This window comes from Homarus americanus, unplaced genomic scaffold (genome assembly GCF_018991925.1).
Source record: "Homarus americanus isolate GMGI-L3 unplaced genomic scaffold, GMGI_Hamer_2.0 scaffold16712, whole genome shotgun sequence".
Taxonomy (NCBI): domain Eukaryota; kingdom Metazoa; phylum Arthropoda; class Malacostraca; order Decapoda; family Nephropidae; genus Homarus; species Homarus americanus.
This window is the reverse complement of record NW_024757794.1, coordinates 10,094,520-10,111,018: the sequence shown is the minus strand read 5'-3', so window position 1 is coordinate 10,111,018 and position 16,499 is coordinate 10,094,520. Positions and strand designations below refer to the sequence as shown.

General features: G+C 35.2%; 1 protein-coding gene across 4 annotated transcripts in view; it reads right to left on the bottom strand.

Moving 5' to 3' along the window:
* Nucleotides 1-7,403: 7,403 nt before the first annotated feature.
* LOC121857792 (dedicator of cytokinesis protein 3-like) overlaps nt 7,404-16,499 on the bottom strand; it is a 50,935-nt gene continuing 41,839 nt past the window's right edge. For 3 of the 4 annotated variants that reach the window (XM_042354004.1, XM_042354005.1, XM_042354007.1), the window contains 9 exons: nt 15,874-16,038; nt 15,510-15,593; nt 14,395-14,555; nt 13,163-13,319; nt 12,636-12,668; nt 11,044-11,183; nt 9,985-10,124; nt 9,655-9,740; nt 7,404-9,370 (listed from right to left, as the gene is read on the bottom strand). In XM_042354004.1, the coding sequence (XP_042209938.1) occupies nt 8,999-9,370; nt 9,655-9,740; nt 9,985-10,124; nt 11,044-11,183; nt 12,636-12,668; nt 13,163-13,319; nt 14,395-14,555; nt 15,510-15,593; nt 15,874-16,038 (1,338 nt within the window). In that variant the 3' untranslated portion in view covers nt 7,404-8,998. The remainder of the gene's footprint in view (nt 9,371-9,654; nt 9,741-9,984; nt 10,125-11,043; nt 11,184-12,635; nt 12,669-13,162; nt 13,320-14,394; nt 14,556-15,509; nt 15,594-15,873; nt 16,039-16,499) is intronic. The other variant, XM_042354006.1, reaches the window with a different exon arrangement.

Sequence of the window (16,499 nt, the reverse complement as noted above, 5' to 3'; positions counted from 1 at the left end):
TGTCTGAGGAGGTAGTAAAAATGTCTTTATCAATAATATGCATTTGGTGGAAATTGTAGCCCTACATACAGAAGTAATGGCATCGGCAGATATATTGGCAGTGTCTGCAGAATTAATAGTGTCTGTGGTATTAATACAGCAGTATGTAAATTTAGTGATAGTGCCTGTTGAGATTAAAGTCTTTGTGGGAGTAGTAACAGTGAGTGCAGACTGTAGTGGTTAGTGACTGTGGAGACAGTGGCTATTGGTTATGCTGGCTGTGGTAGAACACTGGCTGTAGTTGTTTTCTTCATACTGTAACATTAGTACAGTATTAACAGAAGTACTTGTTGCACTAACAACAAGATTTGTTGCAACAGCAGTAGTAAATGCTGTAGAAGTTATAGTTTCTGTAAATGTTGCAGTTCCTGTAATAACAGATGTGTGGTTGTAGTACAACAGCAGAAATACCAGTAGCAGTCATTATTAAAAATCAAAGATGTACTATTGTAAACAAAAGGTAGCAGCTGTTGTAAAAGTAATAACACCAGTGTCAATACCAGTAATAATAAGAAATATTATTATTACATTAGTAACAAAGGCCACAGCAATTACATGTCACAGTAGGGAGATTATGATGTGATAAAATGGCTGTTGTACAATATAGTGTTATCAAGAGTGATAAATAACTTCACTGGAGTAGGATCTACAGTACATGAACAATACAATGGTAGCAATTGTGATGAGGAAGTGGCAGGACTAACAGCAACAGTACTAACAGCAGAGGCTATCAATTACAGAAGTAACAATAAAAGCAACAGCAGGAGTAGTGAAGATAATAAAAGCTTGACTAGTTGTAGTAATAGTTATTGCAGTAGTTATATTTTTTGCAGTTGTAAGAAGTGCTGTAGCAATGACAGTGAATAGTGACAATAGCAAGAACACTAAAAGCAGTTGTGCCACAAGAGAAGCAGAACTAGAGATAGCATTGTAATACTGTAATATAAAAACCCTCAGAACCAGGACAAATTAAATCAGAAATAATATTGAAGGGAGTAAGAATGATTACACCACTGTAAGAACACATTGCATATTCTTGTTGTATAAAGCTTCCTCATATATAATGTTAACTTCAAACTACAGTAGTATAATTAAAACTGGTTTCTAATTTCTTGGCATAATTATTGTACTGATAATTACAGTACTATACTATACAGATGAAAATGGTTTGCAGCACAGTGATTCTATTTATTTTCCATTAGAGAAAATCTAGTAAATAATGCATACTATGAATGTACTTTAAAAGTCACAAAATAATACCAAAGTTACAAAAATATAAGATAAAAGATTTGACAAGAAACTTAAAAAAGGTGACTTGAAAAGTCTTTTTACAGCTAATTCAGAGAAGCACCAGAACTTGTCTTAAAAAACACAATATTTTTGATACAATATCGAGATAAATACTTAAAGTACTGTACTGCCAAAATAAATGGACAAGTATCTTTTTTTACAATTAAACATAGAGGAATGTCTACCATATTATACTAATCCATGCAACATTAGTTCAACTGCTCCCTATTATGTGAGTTCAGTATTTGTATATTTTGTAACACAATATCTGATATACAAGTATAGTAAAATGTAGATACTGTATGTCAAAATTTTTATAATATATACCAATTTATCTACTGGTTTGGGTATACGGGTGAAGAGGTACATCACTAACAGAAAAATGTGTTCTTCTTAACTCCTCGGGGACTGTCTAGGTGGCAGCGCAAGATAAAGAGAATATAGTACAGTACCTATATAACCAACAAGCTGAAAGTCAATACTGTTATATAACTATTTATAGGTGAACAACTGACAAAAAGCTGAAAGAACGTAGTAATAACTGAAATGTTCTAGAAACTTTATATGATTGTATTATCTTTGTTGTGCAAAAAAAAAGTACAGTAGTACTGTATTCCTCTGCTACACCTTTAAAAATCCAAAAGATTAAAATTTCCTTAAAACATTAAACAGATAAAAATAAATTTGTATCAAATACAGTATGAAATAGTTAGCTGCAAATTCTCCACCATACTGTTTGGTGAGCTGGTGGTATTTGATGAAGGAGCCACCATTCGTCTCACAACTGTTTTGTTTAACTTCGTGACAGCCAAGCATGCAAAACTCCTACACTGTTTCATTCTAACTTTACTGTTGGTATTGATTGGTTAATATTATACTAGGTGCACTACATGCTTTGAATGCAGAAATGACAAATATAATATAAAGAGACAAATAAGTTAAAAGGATATAGTATATGGCTTATGGAGAGGAGAGGAGAGAGAGAATGAGTCTATGTGTCTGAGAATGTATGTGCGTGTGTCTGCCTGAGAATATGTGTGTGTGTCTCTGCCTGAGAATATGTGTGTGTGTGTGTCTGCCTGAGAATATGTGTGAGTGTGTGTTTGTCTGAGAATGTACGCGTGTGTGTGTTATTCTGAGAATGCATATGTGTGTATGTGTGTGTCTGTCTGTTAGGGAGATAATATGATAGGAGTCATTGGAACAAAAGCTTGCTATCAGGTAAGTGGAGAACTTCATATATGAATTACCTATGTTTTTGTCTTACGTATCTATCCACAACACATAACCTTATATATCTAACCACAACATCTTCCTGTGAAATATGTGTACTGACAGTATCACATAAGCCTTTAAATATTCTGAAATAATGCATAGAGTATTTCAAAAGTATAGTTAATAAAAATTATATATAATCAGCTGTAAACAATGCCACCAAACAGTTAAAAGATGGTGATGACCATTATTGTTCACAGCAGGTGTAAAGAATAATAGAAATGCATAACAACACAGTTCTTTAAAATATAATAAAATGATATACTGTATTGATTGATTTAATATCATATATAATGTACAACTTATAAGAACACAGATAAAATGACTTAAAACATTATCAGTAATATTTTTTAACTGATAGGTATATAATTTTTTACATGCATATATAACAAATATAAACATACATTTTGATCTGGTGCAAAATTAAATTAATTACACAAAGACAATCTCTGCAGGCAAGCTGGATGGAGCACCTTTAATTTATTATACAGCTATAGGTGAAATAGAACCTAGTGTTTTAATAAATTATCAATACTGTATAGTAAATCTTCCCAATACCAGATTATTTCTTGCAAGCCTTGTCCCTTATTGAGAGGATTCTGTTATTGAGAATATCCACTATTGAGAATTCCACTATTGAGAAGGTTAACTGTATCCATTACTTTATTGAGAGGATTTACTGTATCCATTACTTTATTGAGAAGTCTGTTATCGAGAGGATTTACTGTACATTGATATTACAGACTGTGAGTACCTATCAGTCTGCATCATGCTAAGGATCATCAACACAGACATTTTATGTCCTTTGCTCCTTGTACATTTGTCTGTAAAATAATTCTCATTATCTTAAAACTAAGACATTAAAATTACAGTACTCTGATAGATACCTTATCAGATATTATGGGGTTTGCTCAATTAAGGTTCCCCCTCTAATATTTACTTCAATAAGCTTGATCATAATAAATGAATTGTGGTTATGCTATGGATAAAGCTCTATCTGCTTGACTTGTACAATATAAACATATTATATAAGGAAAACAAAATAGTACTAAAAATAAACAAAATTGTAAATAAAATCTGAAAAATATTTTATAAAACCTTTCCTAAAATTCTCAAATACACAAGCAATTCTGAGACACATTCATATATATTGTGTACTCCTTCCATTCATCACAACTGCCTTTATAATCAAGGCAATCAATGATCTTACAAAACTAGCATTTCTGTCACTACAGAAATAAAGTAGCCATACACCCAGGCTAAGGTTGTCTTCCACTGTGACTAGACTCCAGTTGTTTATCTTTAGAATCGGATGTGGCAATCTGGGTAAACAACTTCCAAATCTAAGCTTTATCATCATCGTCATCCTTTCACAAGTCAAAAAGCACATGACTATGTATCTCTAAAATATTACCTGCAGTAATGTAATTAGTTATTGTGGATATATTATTACTGAACATGCATAATGTAGGTAGGGTAAGATTTACAATGTAAGTAAAAAAATTCCACCAAGATTTGGGTAGTGCCTCCCTAATTTCCATCCCCAACCTAAATTGTTGTGGAGGTATCTGATATATTAAGCTATAAGGATAAATAGTAACTGGTTACAATGAAGCTAACAATTAAAACTAAGTTAACTGTCATACTGATATGTATTTAGGACTTGCACCATTCAGGTCATTCATTTTTCAAAACTGTTTCAAGGATTGATTTTATTGTCTAGCTGGATGAGATAACATGACTTAAGCATCAATCAAACAACACATTTTCTTTAAGCATTAGTATACAAGGCAAGCCTTGAAAACTGCAGTGACAATAGTAGAATCCAAACCACAGGTTATAATGCTAAATTGTACTTCTGAGAGATTCAAGTTCTGTTAAAATACTGAATTCAACGTACATTTCTGCCACAATCCTCAATCATGTGAAACACAATTCAGGGTTGATATGCTCATTCATATTCTGAGTGAAATTTGAATTATCACAAGCAGCGGTCTAGTAAGCATAATTTGTTGAATCTTGACAATACAAAACCTTTTTTCCTTGATCACAATTTGAAATTTAGAAATTTAAGTATGTGATTGTCAAAGTTACTTTTAATCCAAGTGATCATGTTTACAATAAATACCATCCATATTAAACAAAGATATGTTAATGAAATTGCTTTACTTTGATTTTACTATGAACAAAGAAAATACCGATTAAATTAAAAGTCCTTTTGGGGGGAAAATACAACTAGGATAAGATTAAATTTTGTGAAAATATTTGTCTAGCCAAGATTCAATAAAAGATCCCAAGTGCAAGTTAAAGCCAATATATGCACTTAGCCCAGAAGTGAGAAAAAATAAAAATTCATGAAGTGAACTGTGAAAGTCTAAGATCATTTTTTTCACACAAAGTAGAGGAATCATCAAGCTTAATTAGGGTAAGTAGTTTGAGACAATAAAGTAAATAGGAAGAAAGGGAGACATAATACAGTGTATAAAGGCATGTATATAATGAGTACAGAAAGGGTTACCGGGTAAGGTTCATGCAGTGGGTAAAAATGAAGTATGGGTAAAGAGATGAGGGTCTTGGAGGTAAGGTAAGTGGAGGACATTTTCCGAGGGTAAAGCGAAGGACTTAAAAGATAAGGTAAGTGGAGGAAATTTTCAGAGGGTAAAACTTAAAGCTATTAGACCAAGAAAGACAGGGGCAGAAATTCCTACTGGGTGAAAAGAGAAATGTATCTTCAAGGAGGATGAGAGAAACAGGTCTTTAAAAAAAAAAAAAGAGGAGGCTCTACAGTAGGAAGAGAGAAAATGAGTCTTACTTATGGAGAGATAATGGGGTCTTAAGGACAATAGGAGGATTTTACAAGAGAAAGTGAGAATGGGGTCTCTAAGGAGTGTGAGGATCTTGCAATTGGAAGAGAGGACGGGATATTTAACCCTTATCAGTTGCAAGCGTCTAGTGACCACATGAATTCCAAGTTTTTTTTCCCTCATGTTTTTCTAACCTCCATAGTTCCATTATTTCTCCTGTAATTTTAATGAAGATGGATTACTGAGCAAGAAATTCCTTTATCTGGATGATACTGAGGCCAGGCAACTCTTGCAATACAGGGTGACTTATCAAAGGATCCTCAAAACCATTGGACCAGATCCCTCCAATGTTAGTTTAAGATAAGCTGTTACTCTTTTACAGTAAACTTCTTCTACCCTCTATGCCACTGGCCTCAAATAAGAGAGACATAACACAACATATGTCCCTAAGAACAAGGAATCTCATCAGAACCATGAAATGCTGACTTAAGCACTCAACACCAAAACAATAGCCCTGCTTTCAATGACTTAATGTATGAAATCAAACAAGCCCATACTGAGACAACTCATCATATTCCATTCTAGGTGACTAATTTTCATTGGGGTTCTTGCTCACCAGATCCAAGGATCCCTTATTAAGTTGCCCCATATTATGACAGCTGGCCTTCGGGTGATTAGCCAGGAAATATCATGTTCCAAGTTGTTATTCCCAACTTTGATGTAATCTTTTTTTATTTTATTCAGACACATATCTCCATCTTCAAGTGGATCAGGTAAATCTTCAACTAAAAATAAAGTAATTTCCACTTCTAACAAAAATAAACATGGTATATTTACACAAAGTGAATGAATACTTAAAAAAAAAAGTCTTTGTTTTAATAACAAAACTCATTATTCAGAAAGTAGTATGAAATTTCAAACCCACACACTACTCAATTTTTATTTCTAATTGAATTTAATTATCATGGGCAATCTTTTACAACTGTGTTTTTTTTTGGGGGGGGGGGGGTGCATTTAAAAACCTCTCAAATCTGAGTATAAGAAATGCTAAAAAGGTTAAAGAAAGTGGTAGGGTCTTATGGAGGGAAGATGGAACGGGATCTTCAAGGACAGGAGAAGCTTCTAATAGGAGAGGGAGAGTGGATGGAGTCTATAGAACAAGAGAAGGTCTTAAAAGTTGGTAGAGAGGAGAAATTTCTTAGAACAGAACAAAGTCAATTGTTGGCTGTTATAAACAATGAATAAATTTCTTAGAGTGATTGGGAACAAATTTTCTTAAACAAAAAGGCAGTGATGGTATCCCAATGACGGATACACAAGAGGAGTTTCTTAGTACAGTAGTATCAGGACAAACAGAAGTTTCCTCACGTAAACAAATAAGTGATGAGGAATGAAATTTTGGCTATGTACAGATACAGTAGTACTGTATGTCACTTTAATGGACTTAATATTGCACTAAAAGGTCTGGAACACTGGTAACTCTAGTACAGTAATATCTCCATTAGCCGGAATCCCTCAAACCCGGAACTTTCCGATAGCAGGAATTTTCTGGAAAATTCCGACTTTGGGAACGATTTTCCGAGGGGCACATTTTTCGGAAAATTCCAAGAAAATTGTTTTTTCCGGGTTTGAGAGAGAAAAATCAGGTGAATTTTCTGGAAATTCTGAGAAAAATTTTCCGTTACCCGGAAAATTCCGGGGATGAGGGATATTTTTCCAGGTTCGAGAGATGATGTACAAATGGGCAACTTCTGGAACTTCCGAGGTAATTTTTCTGTTACCCAGAAAATTCCGGGTATGAGGTTTTTTTGGGGGCTTTGAGAGAGTCGTCTCGTTACCCGGAAATCTCTCAATCCCGGAAATGCTCCGCACCAATTGTTCTGGCTAACGGAGATATCACTGCATAACGAAACTTACACCACTTGTCTCCACCTCAAAGTACAGTACCTATATATGGCCTATCCCAGGATGAATGGACATATTGCTTGCCTTTACTTGTATGCCTTCACTGTTTGTATACAAGCTGAACCAATGTACATGATAGTGCACAACTCAACATTAGTTTTGGCAATATCATCATCTAATCATCACACAGCATTGAGATTTCAGGCATTACCCGAACTTCAAATCTTAAGCAAGGCAAATTTCACCAGAAATTTTGCCAAAACTGTTTCAATACATCTTGGACTTACGTTCAGAGCCAGATCCTACTTCTCTGACAACCATTTGTGTGAGTGGTGTACACTTTCAGGTGGAATACTGCTGGGTGTGATGTTGGTGTACTTTGTCTCCTTAATTTGGTCCCCAAAAAAGGTATAAAAACAATGCACAATAATGTCCAATTAACTTTCAGAACCATAAATCTGTAAGGATACCTCATTGCTTTTCCTATATTCTATTCTGTATAAGATAGTTCATCACTGAGCTTATGTAATGTTCGCCCTAGACAGCTTCACTGTAGACCTTATACCACATTTGTTTGCCCCATTGTTATTATTCTAGTGTTACTTTTGCTGGAAAATAATTGCTGAATAAACCTTAAGTCTGCTCTTACAATGTTCCAGAAGTACAAGTGTCCAGTAATTCAACATACTACTGTAGAACAATTAAGTGAAAAGTCTTGAAATTACATCATGGGCTTATGATGTGAGCTACACCAAGGGAATTCACCATAAAAGTGCAATTAAGTGCATGTGTGAAATAAAAAGGAAGGAAAGTTCTAGGAAAATGTCATTACAACACACACACAAATGGATGAAGGCTTCTGAGGCCTGTGAAGAATGAGAGTAATTTTTATGAATTTGGTGTAATTTACACCATATACAAATTTTAATGAGACAGTAATATAGTAGTACAGTACAGTAAATTCATTATCAAAGATTGATTTTTTCCCCATTTAAGTGGAAGAGTTTTACAGAAGTAATTATGCAGCTGATGACAAGTACAGGTCGAGATGGAGCTATTCTTTCAATTTTAAAAAGAAGAAGAGAAGAAACATGAAAATCTGTGTCTAATTTCTGGTTGAATTGGTTAAAGGTCTTGTGAGAGGCTAAAGGAATCCAGACAAGAGATAAACAATAATAAAAGCTAAAATTTGTCTCCCCTCCCCCCAAACCTGAAAATATATATAAATTTTTACTGGACTGTCTCGCAGTGTAAACATGCCACGTCTAAATTCAATCTTGCATTGTTTAATAGTTTAATTCAAGGGATGAAGGACAAGAAGAGATGGATGATGGGCCATAATAAATAAGTCAACTGAGCAAATTATATATATATATATATATATATATATATATATATATATATATATATATATATATATATATATATATATATATATATATATATATATATATATATATATATATATATATATATATATATGGCTAACAAATTTAAGAAAGACTTTGTAGGTTACATCTATAATATTACACAAATATAGTCATATGAAAAAAATCTTTAGAATAAGAAATAAAACAAAATTCTAAATTTTGATACTTCGGAGAATAATGTGGATCCCAATTAAAAATTTCATATAACCAGATAATGAGTTTGATGCAATACTGAGAGAAGGGAAAGGAATAATCTTATGGAGATGGTGGAGGATGTGGTTGGAGTCTGGGTGGGACAGAGTAGTTCTCGAGGAGACTGTGGTGCAATCCATCAAGATTCCCAACGTACATATTAGTTGGTGTGGTTGGAGTTAAATTTTCAGCAGAAGTGTTAAGAGAGAAGCTTGCAGGTGGTGACAGTGGTGTAAGTGGGGTAGAGATTGATTTGGGAGGTATAGGTGGTGGTGGTGGTGGTGGTGGGGTGCGGTGGTTGCGTGGAGAGAGCAACGGAGGGGTGCCAGGGGTGGAGGCAGGAAAGCCGTTACTGAGGCCACCGCCGCTACTGCTGCTTCCATCCACACCATCACCCATGAGCTGATCACACCCAATCATGGCAGGCGACGGACACTGTATAAAATTAGTTAAATGATGACCTATATACACACAGTCAAGCTTGTATGAAATAATATGTACACCTTCAATTCTACTATGGGTCTAATTAAGAATGGCTTTAACATACATCAGTCACAATACATAATTTGTGCATTAGCTAAATACTGGCATGTAAAAAACAATAATTCAATTAACCAATCACATACACAAAGCACTCCCCACTGTGGCTAATAATTCCTAATAAATTATTCAGACAAAATATTTATATTGTCTCCAATATTGAAACTTGCAGCACGTACCTTCTTACCCATCCTTTTGGGCAGTGCAGGTGGAGGTGCATACTCATCCCCACCAAGACTTACAGATCTAATTTGTCTCTCACCAACTGTGATGTAAAAAATCAGTATCACTATGAATAAATATAAAAATTTATAGTCTATCATGTTTAACTAAGAGTACAGTTTGAAAAGAAGGTAAAGTTTCCAAGTTATTAGGATAAACTTTAAAATTCAATAAAAGAAAATTAAAAAAAGTTTTCTGTTTTGTTTAAGTATTACAGTATATTCATATAAAGTACCAAGGAGCTATATACTGCACTTAACTCAGTTACTTCTCAATTTTATGCCTACCTCTAGGAGGCAGTGGAGGAAGTGACTCTTCAGAACCATGTGAATCACTCCACGACGTATTTAAACAGTCATGAATCCCAGAGCTTCTTGCTGTGCGGGGACTTGGAGGCCGTGAGTGCCGCCATCGTTGGCTTTCATCACTGAAAATAATGTTGAAATGCACCCACTTTTAATGTGAATTTTTTAAAAATCTTTCAAGTCGTTTCCTACTATGATGCATGGAAGTTGACATCAGTAGCATACACACACATACATTCTTCCCCCATTTACTGACATTTATTCATGCTTACTGCTGTAATAAATACATTCTACTGTGGTACTCCACTTTCCTGTTGCTTCACATAACTAATCATCTCCCATTAAGAGAATTTCATTCCCCTAAATTCCCTCTATGTCATGCTCTCTGCTAATTCACACATACAGTGGGGTATGCTATAACGAATCTAATTGGTTCTAGAACCTTGTTCGTTATAGCATTCGTTCGTTATAGGATTAATCCGTTCCAGGCCCCCAAATACACCCACTTAACACTGAAAAATATAACATAAAATTGTAAAAATTGTAAAAAAGTGCATAAATATGCATCTAAACCCCTGAAATAAAGAATATAATTAATATTTGTAATAAAAAACAATAAATTAGAAAAAAAAAATTAAATAATGTTCGTTGTAGGAGTTTCGTTCGTTATAGCATTCTCAATTTTATAGGTAAAACCGTTCGTTATAGGAATATTCGTAGTAGGATCCGTTCGTTATAGCATACCCCACTGTATTACTAATTTTTGTACCACATCCATTCCTTTAAACATGAACCTGCATGTACAATCAGGGTCAAAAGTTCACTCCCTCCAAAACTGAAGCAGTATCAACCACAAATGAAACTAAACAGCACAATGCACCAATGACAGAAAAGGGTAAGTAAGTTCAGAGACTCATTTCTGTGCCTCAGTTTCACCATGGGGAGCAAACTTTTGTTTAATATGAAAAATTGGACCTGCCACATTAAGCTAAAACTCACTCACAAATGACAGCAAAAATCCACAATTTCATACAAACTAACCTGGACTTTGGAGGAGGCACGATCATATAATCATTGTTGAGAGATTTTGAGAGGGATTTTGGAGACGAGCCTCGACTATCGGAGATGTAGGCTGAGCGGGGCCGAGACTCTCGCTGATTTCCCGATCCTGAATCCCATTCCTGTTGCAAATGTCAAATACTGTATTAACAAAAGTACATTATCAAACTTTCAATTCCATGATTTAGTCAATATTTTAAAATGTGATAAAATTAGCGGGCTAATATATCCATTCACAGTTCAACACTTCCTCACTCATTTAAGGTCTGTGACATAAAACCTCAAAATCTCAGTTTTGGTACAAGTATTGTGCTTAACTTGCCATCACTTTCCCATTCAGGCAATCTAATACTGTACTGTAGGGTATTTAGATTATTGTTTTCTTTTACCCTTACAACTATTATTCATCATAATATGTATTTAATGATCTTGTACAAATGTGTGACTTGATAATTACCGTAATGATCCATAAATGTTTGAAAAATTAATATAACCCTCATTTGATGAAAGCATATTTCATAATGTCCGAATAATTTTTATCGGTGTGCATTAAGAAAGTCAGTAGTCTTCTGGCAACCATATTACATACTTCATCTACCTGACTGTCACACCCAGCCCATCACCATCCAGGAGGTGTGAGCAACATCAGTCACCATGTGTTCTTCACAGTGCTAGGATTGTGCCATTCTGCTTCATGCATTCAGTGTTTCATTTTTGTGCTGTGTTTGTGCCTTCTATGTTTTAATTCTATGTGAAATAAATGGCTTCCATGCATCCTTTGCAGAACTTCTGGTAAGGATGCAGCTAATAAAAACACATTTAAACTTAAAAACTGCAAAATCCACCAGCCCACTGCACCACCATGGCTGGCTGCAACCCTGGAGGTTGAAACAGTGACAATCACCACTCATCTCTTGCTAAGCTAGGATAGTGTTGCTGTGCTCTATGCATTGTGTGTTTAATTGTTATGGCTTCCATGCTGTGTTTATGCCTTCTGAACACTTGTACTTTGTGTACCATAATGACTTCCAGTCACCCTATGTAGCCTTCTGGTGATGTTACAAATATGAAAATGTAAAATGGAAGATTGATTCTGAACTCTTTATTTTTCTACAGTTCATGCACAAACCAACTGGGGATTCTAAGCTAGTAGACACCATATCCAATTGGCTGCTGGGGCTGACCTCAAAATTACCCATTCCTCTCTGTTGCAATATTCTCCTGTAAGGGTTTGATTGGAAGCAAAGGGCACTCTTTAGAGACAGAAGGCCTAAAAAGTAGCAGTGTATATCTAGCTAGCACATACGTTTTGTAAGCTATAGATGATAATCTACAAACCCAAAAGAGGGGGAGGATGACTAAGCTGCCTAGCTTCAGCATTAACTAGAAAAGAGGATTTCAGGAACAATCTTCCAATTCTAGTTTAACACCCTCAGCCAGACAGTTACTGCTAACAAAAGCCAAAGAGAAAGTGGAAGGAGAAGGTACCAACAGTGCTTTATGGACTAGGCAGACAAACACTCAACAGGTGGCTTCTTAGCAGTGCAAGGAAGGCTAGGAACTAAAACTCTTACCTCTCTTGTACTATACAGTTCTTTGGTGTTATTCTGGAATTTCAGGGGAAAATGAGCAATTGGTATGCAGAGCTCCCAGGGTAATGAACATCACACATCCACTCAGAACAGACTCACAACCTAACCAAGCAGTAGCTACTTGCACCTAAAAACATTGGCCTTGGGCTCCCTACAGTCAGGAAAAAAAAGCTGTGCTTTTAATGTTCATAATTTAAAACTTAAAAATGTACAGTAAACATCTGTACATAAAAATGGTTTTAATAAATTAAAATGATTTTTCACCCCTTTGAGTGGCTGTATGTAGGGTTGGGAGCAGTGAAGGAGGATAGAGGCAGTGGCAGCCTCATTTGCTACTTTCTTTTGTTTATCCAATCAGACACCAACTACCAAATATAGCGACAAATTAATATGGTTTATTTGCTTTGGCAACAGTTTACTTGTCAATTAAATTCCTTTTTGTTCTCTACTCTTGCTTTCCCAACTTCTATTCTTAGGTTAAACTTTAGGCTTATTCCCTAGTTACTTACCTGAGGTTTGGCATACAACTCATCATCATGGGATGCAGAATGAAAGTGGGCATATAGTGAAGAAGATTGTGATGATCTCTGTGAGGAGTGACCAGACGTAGATGAAGAACTAGTACTAATTGCACCCTTGTCTGAGGGAAGTGGTGGCAGGGGTGAACTGAAATATAATAGAAATCATTTTATATCAACTGTTGCTTTTAGGTTAGTCAATTATATACAGTATGTGAGGCAGATGCCACAGTATCTCCAAATAAAACAAATAAGAAAGTAATAGATAGAAGCTGGGAAGTATGAAGATAGGAAAAGATGTGAGGCAATAAAAATCATTGAGAGCACAAGTTCAACAATAATAATTATGGGGAAAATACTGCAGTTGTGAAAAATGGCAAGCATGAAGATTACACCGACCTATGTAAAGCTCGAGAATAAGTGAACTTAATAAATAGGAAAAAAAAAAAAATTATAAATAAAATCTTAAATACCATTTATAATATCTGAGGCAATCAAATAATCTTATATTATATAAACCAGTATGAACATGATGCCCATCACATCAATAGTCATATTTTCAACATACTGTACATCTGGATACCATAATTCTACCAGGAAAACTTCTGAATGCGATATAATATGTTACCATTTGAGGTAGAAAAATCACATGACATTGTTAATTTTCACTTAAGGAAAAGTGATTCTCTGCTTAACCTAGCTGGCACTTGGCTACCCAACCCACCTTTCCCTACAAAAACAACTGCCCTAGGGGGCAAAGAGCAGAGTCCTCCTTCCCTTGCCCTGTGGTGACTAGTTAAGACCTATGCCCACAGGCAGACATGAAAGAAATGCAAGCAATTTAGGAAATATGTAATGACGTGAGCCCAGTGATGGGCTTCACTCAGTTACATACAAAGAACCTACTGCCATGGCCCTACACTCAAGTCTTAAGTTTTGGACCACTGATTCATCAATGCTACCTGATTTTTAGAGGTTGCAAGTAAGTCAGGAGATAACTTATTTTCAGCATTCAAGATTTTTACTGGATTTTTGGAACACTAAACAACCCAGTCATACAAATGATGGGGTCCTGGAAATGCTGGGGCATCAGCCTACATGGTCAATGAGGCAGTACAAGAGTTAACTGATCCATTACATTGTGATTAAGCTGGCTTGTATAATAAACGACCAGATAAAAAAAAAATACTGGATTATCCAAGAGCCAAACAGCTTATTCTTACTTTACAATTGAGCCTGTTCTTCTGAACTCTGTTGCAGGATCAGAATCTGCACGTCTATGAGTTGGAGGAGGTGGCGGTGTGGACTGCAGAGATGAAGTTGACCTTTGGGACTGGGGAGTTGAACACATCTTCCGCACCTTGTATCTCAGACCTTCAAACACCTGACAAATTCACAAAAATATCACTAAAAGAAGCCACATAATAAACAGAAACATGAGATGAGAGAGATGGAAAGGGCATGGTGGATTTGAAAAGTATCAAAGCAAAATAAGAAAAAGTAATAAAGGAGGAGGGGAGACTGGTTGTAAGTAAGCTTAAGAATGGTAAAACATCAAGAGTAGATAGAACAGTGACAGCTGCAATGACACCTAATCACAACGATTAGACTCAGCCACTAATGTTAGGTCTCCTTGGTAGACAAATAGAGAAACAACATGACGTGTATAAAATATGCGCAGTCCAAATGAATACGTTAGCAGCAATGTGGTCACTAAAGTAATTAAATGTTGTATGGAATAAAGCTGTATGTCTAAGGAGGGATGAGAATGGTATGGGCATGAAGAACATATGATGAATGACAGCTTGCTTCTATAAGGGGGGGGGGAAATCATTATATAGGATACAAAGTAAAACACAAGATATTTTGTTCTGAAGAGTATACCAAAGGACACATGAGAGGACCAATTCAAAATAACAAACAATGGAAATGAATGGAAAAACAAGAGTGAAAGGAGACGTGAATTTCAATGAGGGATAAAAGTAAATAAAAAGGATAAATATTACACAAATTTAAATTCACTTTGTTTCACTCTTCATGATCTGATGGTTATTAATGGGTGAATATGAGCTTCTTTGAGACCTGTTGCACCTCCACTACCCCATTAGTTAATAGTAGATGACAACCAACTAAAGAGTCTGCTTTTTCAGACATAAAACCTGATCAACTAATGCAGATGTCAGGGGTCACAGAACAGTTATTCTATTGTTAAGAAAAATAGGAATAAGCAACAGAGTAAATTCAAAGCTAAATACTACATTCCCTCCATTTCTCTTACATATTATGATTATTTTCAGTTAACTGCATACTCTATGACAGACAATTATTTTAAAGTTACCTCAACAAGTCGTCTGTGAAGTGGCTGGTTAACAGAGTGGGCAATTTTACCGTGAAGATCCAAGGCTCCCTCAAGTATCATTGTCTGTAAAACATCATAGTATATTAATAAACTAGAAAAAATAGAAAATAGCAAAACAAAATTACAGTATTACGAGAAAACAGAATTTCAGACTCAAAAAACCTAACAAAATAATATATTGCAAGAAAAGTTGTTAACTGTCAACAGGAAAGGTATAAAATGCATAGAAATTCGTCATGTTTTAGCATTTTATATGACATAATTATAAGGCCTGGAAGTGCCCCCTTTAGACATCTTGGTTCTAAAAGTTTTGAATGTGTGAGGTACTAACATATTTACTTACCTGATCAGAGAGAAGAACCTTGAGTCTGTTAACATGGTCAGCATTTTCAGGATACACAACTAAGTAATCCGGACCAAAGAATGCATCTTGGTATTTGGCAACACCTCCGTTAACAGCTGCATCTATTGTCCCTTGTAGTCTCATAGTAAATGGTTGGATGTTGTCCTGTATGGGTTACCAACAACCAAGAATTACTGAAGAGAAAACTTCATATACTGTATTTGCTATCTTAAATAAAAATATAATTAAGAATACAGTAAAGAAATGCGAGAATTTCTTACATTTTTCACCAGAGTTCATACAGTATTTAATAACAGTACTGGAATGCATATTTTATATTCATCTGTCTTAATTATCATATAATACCTAATGTATTCAAATAGAAAATTATATAAGATTAGGGATATGCAACACAGAATATCCTTACACAAGTTATAGAATATGACATAAATATAGTGAAAAATTAAACAGGGTCTCATGGATCAGACAGTGTGGTTAGCACACTGAACCCTAAACCTTCAGTACAGTTAGAGGCAATGTGACTGGCACTGCACCCAGCTATCTTTAGTTCCCAACTAGGGAGTCAAGTAAGGTAGCCATTTATAGCTACTTTGGGCACAAACCAC